General features: G+C 48.6%; 1 protein-coding gene across 1 annotated transcript in view; it reads left to right on the top strand.

Annotated features, from left to right (window-relative positions):
• The window catches only part of LOC308676264 (zinc finger E-box-binding homeobox 1-like), a gene marked incomplete at both ends in the record, with an annotated part of 401,367 nt that extends 382,224 nt beyond the window's left edge, over nucleotides 1-19,143 (top strand). Inside the window, 2 exons of the mRNA XM_081342078.1 lie at nucleotides 16,164-16,341; nucleotides 18,632-19,143. Of these exons, the coding sequence (XP_081198204.1) occupies nucleotides 16,164-16,341; nucleotides 18,632-19,143 (690 nt within the window). The remainder of the gene's footprint in view (nucleotides 1-16,163; nucleotides 16,342-18,631) is intronic.
• Between the last annotated feature and the right edge of the window lie 214 nt (nucleotides 19,144-19,357).

The raw sequence follows: 19,357 nt of genomic DNA, 5'->3' as shown, positions 1-19,357 counted from the left end.
GAATTGTCAGAAGGAAACTTCAAAACCCAGATCATTGTTAAAAGTACAGGTGAAACTCGAAAAATTAGAATATCGTGCAAAAGTTCATTTATTTCAGTAATGCAACTTAAAAGGGGGAACTAATATATGAGATAAACTCCTTACATGCAAAGCAAGATAGTTCAAGCCGTGATTTTTCATAATTGTGATGATTATGGCGTACAGCTCATGAAAACCCCAAATCCACAATCTCAGAAAATTAGAATATTACATGCAATCAATAAAACAAGGAGTGTACATAGAACAATATCGGACCTCTGAAAAGTATAAGCATGCATATGTACTCAGTACTTGGTTTGGGCCCCTTTTGCAGCAATTACTGCCTCAATGCGGCTTGGCATGGAAGCTATCAGCCTGTGGCACTGCTGAGGTGTTATGGAAGACCAGGATGCTTCAATTGCGGCCTTCAGCTCTTCTGCATTGTTTGGTCTCATGTCTCTCATCTTTCTCTTGGCAATGCCCCATAGATTCTCTATGGGGTTCAGGTCAGGTGAGTTTGCTGGCCAATCAAGCACAGTAATCCCATGGTCATTGAATCAGGTTTTGGTGCTTTTGGCAGTGTGGGCAGGTGCCAGGTCCTGCTGGAAAATGAAGTCAGCATCCCCATAAAGCTCGTCTGCGGAAGGAAGCATGAAGTGCTCCAAAAGAGACAAACTCTGCACCAAGTGGAAGATCAAACAGATTCCTGTCAAACCTAGCAGACAGCTTTCTCTCCCAAAAAGTAGACAAGGGAACTAGGGGATTAGCCATATTGGATTTAATTCTCACAAACAGAGATGAAATGATAGAAGGTGTCGAAGCCACAGGAAACTTGGGGGGAAGTGATCATGCAATATTGGAATTCAACATTCTGGAGGAACAAGCAATAGAACACAGCCAAACTACAGTCTTGGACTTTAAAAGAGCTAATTTCAATAAACTTAGAGAGACCATGGGAAGAATTCCATGGATGAGAATCCTAAAGGGGAAAACAACTCAAGAAGCTTGGGAAATTTTGAAAAGTGAGATAATAAAGGCCCAGTCTAGCATAATACCAACAAAGAAGAAATATAACAGCTCTCAAAAGAAACCAGCATGGCTGCATAAAGAACTCTCTGATAAATTGAAAGATAAAAAGGACAAGTATAAGAATTGGAAAGAGGGGCACATAACTAAGTCAGAATATCAGCAAATAGCCCGTGCCTGCAAAGATGAAGTGAGGAAAGCTAAGGCTCAAAATGAACTAAGGCTTACGACCAAAGTCAAAAATAACAAAAAATGCTTCTTTCAACATATAAAAAACAAGAAAAAAGTTAAGGAAATGATTGGTCCATTAGTGGGGGAAAGTGGCAAGAAGGTGACTGTCGGGCCTCGGGAGCCCGACACTCGAGGGGGGGCCCCTCCACCCCCCCAGCAACCCCCGCCTGCCGCCCGCCGGACTTGCCTGTCTCCCCAGCAGTCCGCAAGGCTCCTGAGGCCGCGCCGCCGCTTCGGCTGTCTTCCTCCACCACCGCACAGCAGCTGTCCTCGCCTGGCGGCGCGTCGGCGGCCCGGAAGGCTCCGGAGGCCGCGCCGCCGCTTCGGCCGTCTTCCTCCACCACCGCACAGCAGCTGTCCTCGCCTGGCGGCGCGTCGGCGGCCCGGAAGGCTCCGGAGGCCGCGCCGCCGCTTTGGACGTCTTCCTCCGCGGCACAGCAGCTGTCTTCGCCTGGCGGCACGTCGGCGGCCCGGAAGGCCCAGGAGGCCGCGCCGCCGCTTCGGCGGAGGCTCGGGCCCACTCACGGCGGCCTGGGAGGGTACAAGAGCTACGGCTGGTGGCGGGACTGCCGTTTCGGGAGCCCGCAGCACGACACCGGCCCTTCCCCGGCTTTGGCTACCGGGACTGCGTTTGGCAAGGCAGGCCGGGGCACTGGACAGTCGGGCGCAGGGCTGTATGGCCTGGGAGCCGGCGGATCCGTTGGGGGACAGGTCCCTTCTCGCCGCGGTGCCTGGGTGGCTGGGAGCCTCGGGCGTGAACGACCACAGGGGGTTTCGGAGTTGGGCGCGGCAGGGAGGTGGTGAGGGGGTGGAGCACGGTGGCGGCAGCGCGTGGGAGGAGGCTTACCTGGTTGGGCGACGGGCGAAGGGACTTGTAGGGGAGGGGTGGGAAAGTTATAGGGAATGGGAGGGTGTGGACGTGTTTGGGTGGAGTCTGGGTGGGTGTTTTGGGTGTGTATATAACAGCGTTGGCTGCAGGTAGTGGCCAACGCTGGCTTTGTTTCTTGTTGTGGCTGTTGCCTTGGAGAATAAAGTGCTTGCAGATCGCAGCGGAGGTCTCTCGTTCCTGTGTTCGGCACTCTGCCCTGCTTGCTGCAGGACGAGCTTTGACAGAAAGCCAGCGTTTTCCATAGCATTGGGGCCTTTCTGCCTTTCTGCTGTGTTTCACTTTGAGTGCCATGGCAGAGGGCTTGCAAGGAGCCGCCTTGGAGACTGGATTGGAGGAGGCCGGCGTGGCCGGGGCGGAGGCAACACCACCCGAGGAGAGGGAAGTGGAGGACGCCCAGCCAGCTGTGCGGCCTAAGGTGCGGGAAGCACCACCAGCAGACCCCGCGGTGGAGTCCCAGGGTGCTAGCAGCCAGACCCTGGGGGGGGAGTTGTGGCTGAGCTCGGTCCTGGGCCGCACGGGACACGAGCAAGGGCGAACGGGCCGGCCCAGTGGGGCTCCACTGGGTTGGAGGGAGCGCCGGCTGACCGATGACGACGGCGAGGAATGGAGCTATTCAACCGCCCCGGGTAGCCGGACTATGGACGTGCTACGGGATAGGTTCGGAGAGGTCGGGGCACGTGACAGCGGTTCCTGGGCGGCCATGGGCCCTGAAGGAGACACAGGCCAGTGGTCTCTTGGGGGGGCACCCAGTCAGCCAGCAACGTCTCGTTTCCGACTGGCCAGCCCGAAGTTCAAGGTGCCCGGGGAGGGTGGCGTTCGGCCCTCATCCACACGAGCACAAGGGGGGCGAGAAGTGTGGCCAACACCTGACCGGGCCCCTGGACGTCCGGCACCCAGGTTGGCGGGGGCGTCCCAGGCCCAAGCCCCTTCATCTGTTGGGTATTGGGGTCCGGGTGTGGTATGGGGACCCCCACCGCTCACCGCAACCTACGATGGCCACCCCGACCGCCTGGCTATGTTCCTGGGTCAGGTGATTAACCATCTGGACGGGTATGCCCAGGCCTACACATCACAGTGGGCGATGGTGGTGGCGGTCACCGCATGCCTTCAGGGAGAGGCTGCGACCTGGGCAGCGGATCTTTACAGTGACCACGCCCGTGAACTCGGCGACGTTGGGCTATTCCTGGATGCCCTGCGCGTCCAGTTCGAAGATGTTTCCCGTATGCACCGTGCGGAAGCCGAGGTCCTAACCATCAGGCAGCGAGGACGGCCAGCGGAGGAGTACGTGCACGAGTTCCGCAGGGTTGCGGGCAGGTTGCGCTCGTGGCCTGAGCGCTTGCTGGTGCACCACTTTCGGGCCGGCCTTGATGGAGCTCTCCGGCAGGCATGTGTGGTGAGGGGGGTCCCGGCATGGCTTCAGGACTGGTTCAGGGTGGCGGTGGAGCTAGATATTGGTTTGCAGGACACCCGGGGCAGGCCTGAAGCGGGCCCTGGAGCATGGAGGGCCGCGGGAGAGCCGGAAGCCGAGGGCCGGAAGCCCGGGCCGGTGGTGTCACAACCCGCCCCCCTACCGGCGCCCCGTCCAACGTTTCGCTGCTTCCGATGTGACCAACCGGGCCACCGGGCAGTGGACTGCCCATTACCACCGCCCCGGCCAGGGCCCAACCCTCCGGTGGCACGGGTCCCAACTCCCAGGAGAACCGCAGAGCGCTCCAGAACGGCGTACCAGGTGGCCGACAAGACACCCCGAACGTCAACCCCGACGCGCCCAGAGGGGCCGGCGGATGGGCGGACCGATACATCCGACGGGTCTGAGGACCATGAGTACGAGGAGGACCCGATGGTAAGTGCTCCAGTGTGCCCTTTTGTGTTGCCTGTGACGTTGATAAGCCCACAAACAGGCGAAAGGAGGGAATGTAAAGCTTTGATCGATACAGGTAGCACGTGCTGCCTTATCAGCCTGGTAACGGCAAGGGAGGCTGGCATCCCCCTTCAGCGGCTCCCCAAACCTCTCCGGTTCCAGCAGGTGGACGGGTCCCTTCTGGGCGGGGCACCCATCACGCATGTGACGGCACCGGTGAGGATAGAGTTAGGTACACACTGGGAGACCCTACGGTTTGTCGTGGTGCCGTCCATGACGGAGGCGGTCATCCTGGGACTCACATGGTTGGACAGATGGGGTCCCACGGTCTGGTGGGAGGGGGGGTGCCGACACCTTCGTCTAGGGACGGGGCCCCAGCCCCCTGCAAAGCATACCTTCATGGGTCCCAAGGGGGTCGGTGGGCCTGAAAGGGCCGCGGGGGTGGGAGCTGGGCGTGAGATACAGGTGCCACGGGAGTACGGCGATCTAGCAGACTTCTTCGACGAGAAAGAGTGTGATGCCCTGCCGCCCCACCGCCCCACAGACTGTGCCATTGAACTGGAGCCAGGGGCGAAACTGCCGAAACCCCGCATGTACGCAATGGCACCCCGGGAGATGCAGGAGCTTCGACAATACATAGATAAGAACCTGCGGAGGGGGTTCATCCATCCTGCCCGGTCCAAGATGGCGGCCCCTGTCCTATTCAGGGAGAAGAAGGACGGGACCCTAAGACTGTGCGTGGATTACCGGGGGGTTAACGCGGTGTGTGTGGACCACTTGTACCCCCTCCCTCTGGTGAAGGACCTTTTGGCCCATTTGGCTACGGGCCGGGTGTTCACCAAATTAGACCTCAGGGAGGCGTACTACCGTGTCCGGATCAAAGCCGGCGACGAATGGAAGACGGCTTTCAATTGCCCGTTGGGGAGTTTCCAGTTCAGGGTAATGCCGTTTGGTCTGCAGGGAGCCCCCGCGGTCTTCATGCAATTGATTAACCAAGTCCTGCATGAACATTTGTACCGGGGGGTCCTGGTCTACCTTGATGACATCCTCATATACACGTCAACGCTGGAGGAGCATGTCGCCCTGGTTCGGTGTGTACTAACCAAACTGAGGGACGCCCAATTATATGTGAAACTCTCTAAATGTGAGTTTCACAAGTCCCGGCTGGACTATTTGGGATATCGGGTGTCCTCAAACGGGGTGGAGATGGACCCAGGGAAGGTGGAAGCCATCCAACAATGGCAGGCCCCACGAACCCGGAAACAGTTGCAGAGTTTCCTGGGTTTCGCTAATTTTTACCGCCAGTTCATCCCAAACTTAGCTTCCATCGCCTTGCCGCTCACAGATTTGCTGCGGACAAAGCACTCAGCAACACCCCCGCGGCCAGGGCAAAAGCTGGCGTGGACCACAGCGTGCCAGCAGGCTTTTGAGATGCTCAAGGCACAATTTGCTAAGGAGCCCGTCCTACGACACCCGAACCCTGACCTGCCCTACGTAGTGCAGGCCGATGCGAGTGACGTGGCTGTTGGAGCTGTCCTACTGCAGCGGCATGCGACGGGGGAGCTGCGGCCCTGTGCTTATGCTTCCAAGAAACTGACCACTGCGGAGAGGGCTTGGGCTATCTGGGAGAAAGAGGCTTTCGCGGTCCACTGGGCCTTGGGGACGTGGAGACATCTGCTTGAAGGGGCTAGCCAAGAGTTCGAGGTATGGACGGACCATAAAAATCTGGAAGCCTTACAAACGCCTCGCCGGCTGTCCCCGAAGCACGTGCGGTGGGCCCAGTACTTTCGGCGCTTCCGGTTCCGGCTCAAGTATGTGCCCGGGGGTAGGAACTTCCTGGCAGACGCCTTGTCACGGCTAGCTCAATATGATTGCCGGAAAGAGGAGGTGGTGCAGGCATTGGTACCGCCACCCCGCCCGGTGGAGGGGGCGGAGCACAAGGCCAACGCCTTAACAGACAACTTCCTGCAGGCCTGCGAGGGGGCACTGGCAACTGATGAGTGGATGCAGGCGCACCCCGGTACACTCACGTTGCGGGATGGCTTAGCTTGGCACGGGGTCAGACTGTATGTGCCTGCGGCGGTACGGGATCGAGCGCTCTATCAGTGCCATGACGCCAGGCAGGCAGGCCATTACGGATTCGTAAAAACCCTACATTTGGCTCGCCGCCAGTTCTGGTGGCCAACCATGAGGCGAGACATCGAGAGCTACGTGCAGAGATGCCGCGTTTGCGCGACCACCAAGCCCTCCACCCACAAACCGGCAGGCCTTCTGCAACAGGTGGCGGACCCCATACGGCCTTGGCAGGACATTGCCATGGACTTTGTGGTCGAACTACCGGAAAGCAAGGGGTACAACGTTTTGTGGACAGTAGTAGACTTATTCTCGAAACAGGCCCATTTTATCCCCTGCAAGGGGTTGCCTTCGGCCCGTCGGTTGGCCTGGCTGTTTGTCCAACACATTTACCGTCTCCACGGGGTGCCACGACGTATCATCTCGGACCGAGGGGTGCAGTTCACGGCCCGGTTCTGGAAGGACTTCGTGCGTTACATCGGAGCAACACAGGGCCTGAGCTCGGCGTACCACCCAAGCACAAATGGGGCTGCGGAACGTGCGAACGCGGCAGTGGAGCGATACCTGCGTTGCTACGTCTCATACCAGCAGTCTGCATGGGTGGATCTGCTAGCCTTTGCGGAAGTAACCTACAACAACGCGGTGCATAGCAGCACTGGGTTCTCCCCCTTTAAAGTAGTCTCGGGTTATGAATTCGTCCCCATCGCAGGTTGTGACCAGGGTGCCCCTGCATCCTGCACACCCGGGGAGTGGATGCACCGGTTGGAGGAAGTATGGGGGATGGCAAAGAAGGCGTTAGAGCGGGCTGCAGGGACATACAAAGAGCAGGCAGACAGAAAGAGACGACCATTTGCACTCCCTAAAGTAGGTGATCTTGTATACCTCTCCACGGAGTACCTGCGGTTACAGGTGCCCTGTAAGAAGTTAGGGCCCAAGTATCTCGGGCCGTTCCGGGTTATACAGGTGGTAAACCCTGTCACCGTCAGGCTTCGGCTACCCCCCCTCCTTGGGAAGATACACCCCGTCTTCCACAGTAGCCTGCTGAAGCCTGCTACAACTGCCTCTGCGGCGGTGGGGGAGGGCGGCCCAGGGCCTGTACACGGCGACCACTATGAGGTACAAGAGATCCTGGACTCCCGAAAACGGAGGGGGCGGGTGCAATACTTGGTGCTCTGGAAGGGATACCCCATGGAGGAGGCCACCTGGGTGCGGGATGGGGATGTGTGTGCACCACGCCTTCTCCGCGCGTTCCACCGAAAACATCCAGGGAAGCCGGGAGGGACCCAGGGGGAGACTGCAGGTCACATAACGGAGCACTCACCCCTCTCTCCTTGCATTCCAGGTGGGCCCCTGGTAGAGGGGGCAGCATGTCGGGCCTCGGGAGCCCGACACTCGAGGGGGGGCCCCTCCACCCCCCCAGCAACCCCCGCCTGCCACCCGCCGGACTTGCCTGCCTCCCCAGCAGTCCGCGAGGCTCCTGAGGCCGCGCCGCCGCTTCGGCCGTCTTCCTCCACCACCGCACAGCAGCTGTCCTCGCCTGGCGGCGTGTCGGCGGCCCGGAAGGCCCAGGAGGCCGCGCCGCCGCTTCGGTTGTCTTCTTCCGCGCCACAGCTGACCGGCGGAGGCTCGGGCCCACTCACGGCGGCCTGGAAGGGTACAAGAGCTACGGCTGGTGGCGGGACTGCCGTTTCGGGAGCCCGCAGCACGATGCCGGCCCTTCCCCGGCTTTGGCTACCGGGACTGCGTTTGGCAAGGCAGGCCGGGGCACTGGACAGTCGGGCGCAGGGCTGTATGGCCTGGGAGCCGGCGGATCCGTTGGGGGACAGGTCCCTTCCCGCCGCGGTGCCTGGGTGGCTGGGAGCCTCGGGCGTGAACGACCACAGGGGGTTTCGGAGTTGGGCGCGGCAGGGAGGTGGTGAGGGGGTGGAGCACGGTGGCGGCAGCGCGCGGGAGGAGGCTTACCTGGTTGGGCGACGGGCGAAGGGACTTGTAGGGGAGGGGTGGGAAAGTTATAGGGAATGGGAGGGTGTGGACGTGTTTGGGTGGAGTCTGGGTGGGTGTTTTGGGTGTGTATATAACAGCGTTGGCTGCAGGTAGCGGCCAACGCTGGCTTTGTTTCTTGTTGCGGCTGTTGCCTTGGAGAATAAAGTGCTTGCAGATCGCAGCGGAGGTCTCTCGTTCCTGTGTTCGGCACTCTGCCCTGCTTGCTGCAGGACGAGCTTTGACAGTGACAAGCAATAGGGAGAAAGCAGAACTATTTAACTCGTTTTTTGCATCTGTCTTTACACAAAGGGAAAAAACAGTCCAACCTACCAAAACCAGTGCCATAAAAAAAAGAATAGAAACGCAAGTTAAGATAGGCAAAAAAATGGTAAGTGAACACCTGTCCAGCCTAGACGAGTTCAAATCACCAGGGCCAGATGGATTACATCCCAAAGTTCTCAAGGAACTGGCAGACGTGATCTCAGAACCACTGAACTATATTTTTCATAGATCCTGGAGCACTGGGGAACTACCAGAGGACTGGAAGAGAGCTGATGTAGTTCCCATCTTCAAAAAAGGGAAAAAAATAGATCCAGGAAACTACAGACCTATCAGCCTGACCTCAATACCTGGGAAGATTCTGGAAAAGATAATCAAACAACAAATCAGCGAACACCTTGATTCAAACAAAGTAATCATTAAAAGTCAACATAGGTTTGTCAAAAACAGATCATGCCAGACAAATCTTATTGCATTCTTTGACCAAGTGACAAAATTAGTGGACCAGAGGAATGCTGTAGATATAATTTACTTGCACTTCAGTAAGGCATTTGATAAAGTAGATCACAACCTACTACTTGATAAGATAGAAAAATGTGGGTTAGATAGCATCACCACCAGATGGATTCGTAGCTGGCTGACAGGCCGTACTCAGTGTGTGGTCCTCAATGGAACTGCATCTACATCGAAGGAAGTGTGTCTTGGGGTGCCCCAGGGCACTGTTCTGGGCCCAGTGCTCTTCAATATCTTCATCAACGATTTGGATGAGGGGATAGATGGGGAACTCATAAAATTTGCAGATGACACCAAGCTGGCAGGAATAGCCAATACTCCAGAAGATAGGCTTAAGATACAGAAGGATCTGGACAGACTCGAACACTGGGCACTATCTAACAAAATGAAATTCAATGGTGAAAAAAGTAAGGTTCTACATTTAGGCAGGAAAAATCAAATGCACAGGTATAGTATAGGTGGTACCTTGCTCGATAGTAGTAACTGTGAGAGGGATCTCGGAGTCCTAGTAGACAATCACTTAAATATGAGCCAGCAGTGTGCTGCAGCTGCCAAAAAAGCCAACACAGTGCTAGGCTGCATTAACAGAGGGATAGAATCAAGATCCAGTGAAGTACTAATACCACTTTACAATGCTTTGGTAAGGCCACACCTGAAATACTGCATCCAGTTTTAGGCACCACGATGTAAAAAAGATGTCGAGACTCTAGAAAGGGTACAGAGAAGAGCAACAAAGATGATTAGGGGGCTGGAGGCCAAAACATATAGGGAACGGTTGCTGGAATTGGGTATGTGTAGTTTAACGAAGAGAAGGGTGAGGGGTGACATGATAGCAGTGTTCCAATATCTCAGGGGCTACCACAAAGAAGAGGGAGTCAGGCTATTCTCCAAGGCACCTGAAAGCAGGACAAGAAGCAACGGATGGAAACTAGTCAAGGAGAGAAGCAACCTAGAACTAAGGAAAAACTTCCAGACAGTTAGAACAATTAACCAGTGGAACAACCTGCCTCCAGAGGTGGTGAATGCTCCAACACTGGAGGTTTTTAAGAAGAGACTGGACAGCCATTTGCCTGAAATGGTATAAGGTTTCTTGCCTGAGCAGGGGGTTGGAGTAGATGACCTCCAAGGTCCCTTCCAACTTCTTCTTCTTCTTCTTCTTCTTCTTCTTCTTCTTCTTCTTCTTCTTCTTCTTCTTCTTCTTCTTCTTCTTCTTCTTCTTCTTCTTCTTCTTCTTCTTCTTCTTCTTCTTCTTCTTCTTCTTCTTCTTCTTCTTCTTCTCCAGCCTCAGTCCACTCCTTGTGAAAGTCCCCACCACTTTTGAATGGCCTTTTCCTGACAATCCTCTCCAGGCTGCGGTCATCCCTGCTGCTTGTGCACCTTTTTCTTCCACACTTTTCCCTTCCACATAACTTTCTATTAATGTGCTTTGATACAGCACTTGGGGAACATCCAACTTCTTTTGCAATTACCTTTTGAGGCTTTCCCTCCTTATGGAGGGTGTCAATGGTGGTTTTCTGCACAACTGTCAGGTCAGCAGTCTTCCCCATGATTGTGATTCCTACTGAACCAAACTGAGAGACCATTTAAAGGCTCAGGAACCCTTTGCAGGTGTTATGGCTTAATTAGCTGATTAGAGTGGGACACTTTGAGCCTAGAATATTGCACCTTTTCACAATATTCTAATTTTCTGACATTGTGGATTTGGGGTTTTCATGAGCTGTACGCCATAATCATCACAATTATGACAAATCACGGCTTGAACTATCTTGCTTTGCATGTAAAGAGTCTATCTCATATATTAGTTTCCCCTTTTAAGTTGCATTACTGAAATAAATGAACTTTTGCACGATATTCTAATTTTTTGAGTTTCACCTGTATGCAAAAGAAAACATTGATAAGCTTGAAACATTTTGGAACAAAGTGCTTTGAACTGATGAAGCAAAAACTGATCTGTTTGGCCACAACTATGCATAATAATAATAATAATAATAATAATAATAATAATAATAATAATAATAATAATAATAATAATAATAATAATAATAATAATAATAATAATAATAATAATAATAATAATAATAATAATAATAATAATAATAATAATAATAATAATAATAATAATAATAATAATAATAATATAACAACAACAACAACAACTTGGAAGGTACCTTGGAGGTCATCTAGTCCAACCCCCTGCTCAGGCAGGAAACCCTATACCATTTCAGACAAATGGCTGTCCAACCTCTTCTTAAAAACTTCCAGTGTTGGAGCATTCACTGCTTCTGGAAGCAGGTTGTTCAACTGATTAATTGTTCTAACTGTCAGGAAGTTTCTCCTTAGTTCTAGGTTGCTTCTCTCCTTGATTAATTTCCATCTGTTGCTTCTTGTCCTCCCTTCAGGTGCTTTGGAGAATAGCTTGACTCCCTCTTCTTTGTGGCAACCGCTGAGATATTGGAATACTGGTATCATGTCATCCCCTCATCCTTCTTTTCATGAAAGTAGACATATCCAATTCCAGCAACCGTTCCTTATATCTTTTAGCCTCCAGTCTCCTGATCATCTTTGTTGCTCTTCTCTGTACTCTTTCTAGAGTATCAACATCTTTTTTTACATTGTGGTGACCAAAACTGGATGCAGTATTCCAAGTGTGGCCTTACCAAGGCATTGTAAAGTGGTATTAATACTTCACGTGAACTTGAGTCTATCTCACTGTTAATGCAGCCTAGCACTGTGTTGGCTTTTTTGGCAGCTGCAGCACACTGCTGGCTCATATTTAACTGATTGTCTACTAGGACTCCGAGATCCCTCTCACAGTTACTACTATTGAGCAAGGTACCCCCTATACTATACCTGTACATTTGGTTTTTCTTGCCTAAATGTAGAACCTTAATTTCTTCACCATTGAATTTCATTTTGTTAGATAGCGCCCAGTGTTCAAGTCTGTCCAGATCCTCCTGTATCTTAAGCCTATCTTTCGGAGTGTTGGCTATTCCTGCCAGCTTGGTGTCGTCTGAAAATTTCATGAGTTCCCCATCTATCCCCTCATCCAAATCGTTGATGAAGATGTTGAAGAGCACTGGGCCCAGAACAGTGCCCTGGGGCACCCCACTACTCACTTCCTTCCATGTAGATGCAGTTCCATTGAGGACTACATGCTGAGTACGGCCGGTCAGCCAGCTACGAATCCATCTGGTGGCGATGCTGTCTAACCCACATTTTTCTATCTTATCAAGTAGTAGGATGTGGTCTACTTTATCAAATGCCTTATTGAAGTCCAAGTAAGATATATCCACATCATTCCTCTGGTCCACTAATTTTGTCACTTGGTCAAAGAATGCAATAAGATTTGTCTGGCATGATCTGTTTTTGACAAACCCACGTTGGCTTTTAGTAATGACTTTGTTTGCCTATAAGTGTTTGCTGATTTGTTGTTTGATTATATTTTCCAGAATCTTCCCAGGTATTGAGGTCAGGCTGATAGGTCTGTAGTTTCTTGGATCTATTTTTTTCCCTTTTTTGAAGATGGGAACTACATCAGCTCTCTTCCAGTCCTCTGGTAGTTCCCCAGTGCTCCAGGATCTTTGAAAAATATAGTTCAGTGGTTCTGAGATCACATCTCCCAGTTCCTTGAGAACCTTGGGGTGTAATCCATCTGGTCTTGGTGATTTGAACTCGTCTAGGGTGGACAGGTGTTCACTTACCATTTTCTTACCTATCTTAACTTGTGTTTCTAATCTGTTTTTATGGTACTGTTTTTGATAGGTTGGACTGTTTTTTCCCCTTTGTGTAAAGACAGATAAAAAATGAGTTAAATAGTTCTGCTTTCTCCCTGTTGCTTGTCACCTTCTTGCCACTTTCCCCCACTAATGGACCAATAATTTCCTTCACTTTTTTTTCTTTTTTACATGTTGAAAGAAGCATTTTTTGTTATTTTTGACTTTGGTCGCAAGCCTTAGTTCATTTTGAGCATTAGCTTTCCTCACTTCATCTTTGCAGGCTTGGGCTATTTGCTGATATTCTGCCTTAGCTATGTGCCCCTCTTTCCACTTTTTATACTTGTACTATTTATCTTTCAATTTATCAGAGAGTTCTTTATGCAGCCATGCTGGGTTTTTTTGAGAGCTGTTATATTTCTTCTTTGTTGGTATTGTGCTAGACTGGGCTTGTATTATCTCACTTTTCAAAATTTCCCAAGCTTCTTGAGTTGTTTTCTCCTTGAGGATTCTCACCAATTGAATCCTTCCCAAGCTCTAAGTTTATTGAAATCAGCTCTCTTAAAGTCCAAGACTCTAGTTTGACTATGTTCTATTGCTTGTGCTTGCATAATGTTGAATTCCAATATTGCATGGTCCCTCCCCCCCAAGGTTCCTGTGGCTTCAACACCTTCTATCATTTCATCTCTGTTAGTGAGGATTAGATCCAATATGGCTAATCCCCTAGTTCCCTTCTCTACTTTTTGGGAGACAAAGTTGTCTGCTAGGTTTGTCAGGAATCTGTTTGATCTTCCACTTGGTTCAGAGTTTGTCTCCCAGTTGATGTCAGGGTAATTAAAGTCTCCCATTACTATTGTGATGTGCTTCCTACATACCTTAGTTAGCTGACTAGCAAAAAGTTCATCTATTTCCTCTGTTTGGTTGGGCGGCCTATAGTATACACCTATGGCAATGTCATTTTTCCCCATTTTATATTGATCCAAATGCATTCAAGACAGTTTTCATCATTGTTGTGCTCTATTTCTGTAGTGATGTAGTTATTTCTTATAGACAGAGCAACTCCACCTCCTCTTTTGTTTGGTCTGTTTCTTTTAAATAATTTAAATCTCTCTAGCTGGGTGTTCCATTTGTGGGTTTCATCCCACCATATTTCCGTAATGGCAACAATGTCATATCTGCCCTCATTTACCTGAATTTCTAGTTCACCCTGTTTACTGTTCATACTCTGTGCTTTGGTGTATAGACATTTGAGTCCTTTATGACTGACCCTGTGTTTACTTTCTACATAAGCTGTGTGGTGCCTGAGTTCCCCTATTTTCTTGCCACCTGTTTGGTTAGTGCACTTTGTGTGGCACTCATTATTCAAAGCTTGATTTTGCTTGACAGCAAGGTTAATTTTCTTGTCCGCACACACATCTATGTTAAATGCACTGACAACCCTATAATTTTTAGGTTGCCGGGGACAGGGATGTTCTGTATCAATTAACTCACTGTCCCCATTGTTTAGTTTAAATATTCCTCCAGAAAATCTGTGAATTTATTGCCAAGTAACTCAGTCCCTTTCTTGGATGGATGCAAACCATCTCTTTTGTACATTTTTTCATTGGACCAGCTACAGACATCATGACTAATATAACCAAAGCCTTTCCCTTTACACCACTCCTTTAGCCACATACTGAATTCTGCTATACGCTGGCCTTTTCCATTTTGCTCCTTATACACTGGTAAACCCTCTGAAAAAGTAAGCCTACAGCCTATCCTGCTAGGTTCCAATCAGCAGGGGCTCAGCTACTTTCCTCCTCCACCCTCCTCCTTCTTAATTCACAGATTGTAGCTCTTCCCAGCAACCTCTGGACAGTTTAATTGCAGTGGAGGTCCAATGGAGCTCCAATCAGCAGGGGCTCAGCTACTTTCCTCCTCCACCCTACTCCTTCTTAACTCAGAGATTGTAGCTCTTCCCAGCAACCTCTGGGCAGTTTAAATGCAATGGAGGTCCAATCAGCAGGGGCTCAGCTACTTTCCTCCTCCACCCACCTCCTTCTTAATTCACAGATTGTAGCTCTTCCCAGCAAGCTCTGGGCAGTTTAAATGCAATGGAGGTCCAATCAGCAGGGGCTCAGCTACTTTCCTCCTCCACCCTCCTCCTTCTTAACTCACAGATTGTAGCTCTTCCCAGCAACCTCTGGGCAGTTTAAATGCAAGATACTTTGGTGGAAAAAGACAAAGTGCTTGAAGAAAATAACACATTACAAAACATTAAGCACAGAGGTACTTTGAAATTGTGTGGTTGCTAGTGGCATAGGAAATATTGTACACATGGAAGGAAGAATATTAGCATATCATGGAAGCTAAATGTTCCCTATTTGGTAAGAAGAATGAAGTTAAAAAGAAGTTGGATATTTATTTTATTTAGTTTTTAAAAATGGATTATTTCAGCAACACAACAGTCCAAAATATATCTCTAAATCAACCATCAACTACTTGCAGAAAAAAAGGTAAATGTTTTCACAACCCAGACATGAATACTACCAAAAATCTGTGGAGAGATCTCAATATACAGTGCAGGCAAAGAGACTTAAGAATACTTCTGAGCTAAAAGACTTCTGCAAGGAAGTGTGAGGAAAAAAAATCAAAAAGCAGGAACAGAAAGACACACACCTACAAGAAACATTTGGGTGCTGGGTTGTTGTTGTTGTTGTTTTGCTAAATAATTATTACTAAATATTGACTGAAAATATGTTCAAACTTCTGTGCCTACCATAATGAGTATTCTTATTTTGAATTTATAAAAAATGCATATGATTAGTAAGTATGAATTCAAATTTGCAAAAGGTTGTGGTACCTTAGAGGTTTGTTGAAACTTGCAATTTGACCAGGGGTGCCTAAACTTTTGAGTTAAACTGTAATTCTTACAATAGATTAGAAAAAGCTGATAAAAAATAGTTACTCCTCATTTAGCAACAATTGGTTCTGGCAAAATGGTTGCTAAGCAACACAGAGGCTAAGCAAAGCACATGATGGGGGCTGCAAAGATACTTGGTTTAGATAAAGTGCAGTAACACTAGCATTACTCTCACTCTGATGTGCATTGTTCTCAGACACAGAAATTTGAGTGTAATTGCACACATTCGTGGGAAAATTATTTTTTACTATGCACCTTTTATCATCATTGTATTTATGAATGGTCGTTTAACAAGGCAGTTGCTAACTGAGGACCCCCTGTCATACTCATGATCTTTGTAGCATGAATATTATGAATTTTTATGAGGATTTAGTGAAGCTGCCTACATCATTTTTCAGTCTAGATATTTTTTCTTACAAAATCTTAGTTTTTTAAATTTTACACTAGCATTCTTTATGCTAATGAGTGGTCTGTATATTGGGCTAATCTTGAACATAAGCATTTCTTATTCTGAGATGCATATATTCATGGCCTTGCAGCCTTCAAAAAATATGTCACAGTTGAGATTAAATGAGTTACCAATGTGCAGTAAACATTGATTATGCTTTTTATTTTACATCCTATTACCAACATTATATTTTAACAGATTAAGAATTTTGTTCCTTGATTTCTTAGGATAAAAGACAAGACACTAGCTCAGAAAGAATATCAAACATAGAGGATCAAAATGATTCTGATTCTACACCACCGAAGAAGATGACAAAGACAGAAAATGGAATGTATGGATGTGATTTGTGTGACAAAATATTCCAGAAGAGTAGTTCACTTTTAAGGCATAAATATGAACATACAGGTATGTGAACACAAAATTAAGTCACCACAATTTAAGGTCCAATTACAACAGCAGGCATAATATAAGAGCTGTGGTGGTGCAGTGGTTAGAATGCAGTATTGCAGTCTGACTCTGCCAACTGCCAGCAGTTCGATCCTGATCAGCTCAAGGTTGACTCAGACTTCCATCCTTCCGAGGTTGGTAAAATGAGGACCCAGATTGTTGGGGGCAATATGCTGACTTTGTAAACTGCTTAGAGAGGGCTGTAAAGCACTGTGAAGCGGTATATAAGTCTAAGTGCTATTGCTATAAGCATGTGTAACAGGTGGTAACCTCAAATGGGAACGTGCATCTCTGTGTCAAAAAATAGTTTCTGCTATTCCACATTGGGCTCAGTTGAGCAGGACTTTGCCAGATACACATTTGTATTGATGATAGATACAGAGGGCTGCAAAGATTTTCCTTACTGGTCTGAAACATTTTCAAAAATGGAACATGTTGTATCTACTGTAATTCATCAATTTAAATTACATTTTAGAGATAGAATATTGCAAGTAATTTCTCTATTAAGGAGGGTAAGACAGAAATGAAGCAACTTTTGAGCTGTTGTGGATAACAGAGATGTGACTTGGACATCCACATTTGTGGTTCACATGTCTGACCCATTCACATCTAAAGCAAGGAAAGGATTAGGAAAATGAGCCTAAAATGTCAGAAGCAACAAAACAAAGAGTAGAAGCATCTCTCCTTGCTCACATGGACTTCCTTTTGTAAAAGGTGGACCATGGCACAATTCTAATTTTTGTCTGAATTCTGCACAGGAGTATGAAGTGTAGTGTAACACCCAGTTTCATATTAGATATCAGCATAAGCTGAGCTTGTCAGCTGGACAGCCCACAGCCTGGGTTCGAGATCCGTGCACCGTGAAATGGGGTGAGCTCCCGTTACTTGCCCCAGCTCCTGCAAACCTAGCAATAACACTTTAGGCTTATATGCTGCTTCATAGTGCTTTACAGCACTCTCTATGAGGTTTACAGAGTCAGCATATTGCCCCCAACAATCTGGTTCCTCATTTTACCAACCTCGGAAGGTGTTGTGACTCAGGGCCAGCCTGTGGTTTCGGCAGCCGGCTCAGATGTGTCGGATGACTCAGATGAGGGGGAGGAGGACCGTGTGGGAGACGAACCGGTTGATGATGGCGTGGAGGCTTGGCAGAGTTCCCAGCCGGGGCCCTCTTCTCAGCTGCGTGAGCCCGATAGTGCGGAAGATGATGACCCACAGCTGGCCCTGTTCAAGGACGCCCGACGCAGGAGGCAGTCGAGCAGGAACAAACAAAGAAAGAATGTGGGACTCCTCGGGAGGAGGCACAGGGAGACCACGCCCTGAGCTCTCTATAAAAGGAGTGTTTGGGGAGGGGCTGGTTGCTGAAAGCAACTTTTCCGCTTGAGAAGACAAGCTCTAGTGTTTTTGTTAACTGCGTAATAAATCTTGGCGGATGCCTTTTAGCCTTGGACGCTCTCCAGTCTCTTCTTTCTAAATAGGGGTTTGCCTTTACAAGGCCAGAGGAGGGCTGGTTCAGAACAGAAGGATGGAAGGCTGAGTCAACCTTGAGCCTTCAAATATAGCAGTGCAAATGTGAGTAGATGAATACGTGCCACTTTGGTGGGAAGGTAGCATTCCATGCACCATAGCGTATAGTCATGCTGGCCACATGACCACAGAAATGTCTTTGGACAATGCTGGCTCCCTAGGTTAAGAAACAGAGATGAGCACCACCTCCTAGAGTCAGATACGAATGGACAGGGGAAACCGTTACCTTTTATCATTAATTGCCAATGATTAGTTCATGCCAGTATTAATTATAAGAGGTTATCTCTCAGCTATATTTTTAAAAGACATGCAATCCTGAACTTACTGTGTCTTGTCTGAAAACAGAGTCAATAACTTGCTAACTGTTGTATAGCTGTTCATATAAGATATGCACCCTCACAGATTCTTATTTAGAACTTCTGGAAAACAAAGTCTGCTAATCTCAGTGTGGTACCTTCCAAATGTGATGGAATTACAAATCACCAAACCCTATTTACATTCTGTAAATTTTCACCGAGTTCTGATGTTTGTGATGAGAAATCTAGAAGGGACCTCTTGTAATAATTGCTGAGAATGGTACCCCACTTTTGACTTCTGATGAACCAATTTGTCTTTCAGATTTCCCCTAAAAAATTCAGCAGTATAGATGCAGTAAGCAAGATCTAGTTCAAGCAAAATATACCTTGGAGAGTTTGGAAATAATCTTATTTCTATTTTTCAGGTAAAAGACCTCATGAGTGTGGAATCTGCAAAAAGGCATTTAAACATAAGCATCATTTAATTGAACACATGCGTCTGCACTCTGGAGAGAAGCCCTATCAATGTGACAAATGTGGCAAGCGCTTTTCTCACTCAGGGTCTTACTCTCAGCACATGAATCATCGCTACTCCTATTGTAAAAGGGAAGCTGAAGAACATGAAAGCACAGAACCCGAAGGAGCCACACAGGAACACTTGGGGAATGAGTACACAAGGGCCACAGTTTCTCCCTCACAGCTTGACTCTGTTGAGAGAGAAAGCATCACAAGACAGGAGGAAGACAGTGAAAAAGAGGAAGAAGATGAAAACAAAGACATGCAGGGATCAGAAAAAGAGGAGGAGGAGCAGGAAGAGGAGGAAATAACTGAAGATAGCATGAAGCACAAAGAAGCCATAGATGAAGGAAACAGTATTAAACCAGAAGTCATATTAAAAGAGGAGCTAATGTCAGAAGCAGCAACAAATAAAATTTAATTGATGAGGAAGTTTTGTACAAGGGGAAAGAATCTCAACTAGTAATGAAAGTTGTTCTATGTATATTCTAGATCACGGGTCTTCAAACGTGGCCATTTTATAACTTGTGGACTTCAACTCCCAGAATTCCTCAGCCAGCATGCCTGGCTGAGGAATTCTGGGAGTTGAAGTCCACAATTCATAAAAGGGCCATGTTTGAAGACTCCTGTTCTAG

The sequence above is a fragment of the Vipera berus genome, assembly GCF_964194415.1.
Source record: "Vipera berus genome assembly, chromosome: W".
NCBI classification, from domain to species: Eukaryota; Metazoa; Chordata; class Lepidosauria; order Squamata; family Viperidae; genus Vipera; species Vipera berus.
This window is presented reverse-complemented; position numbering and strand designations above follow the sequence as displayed.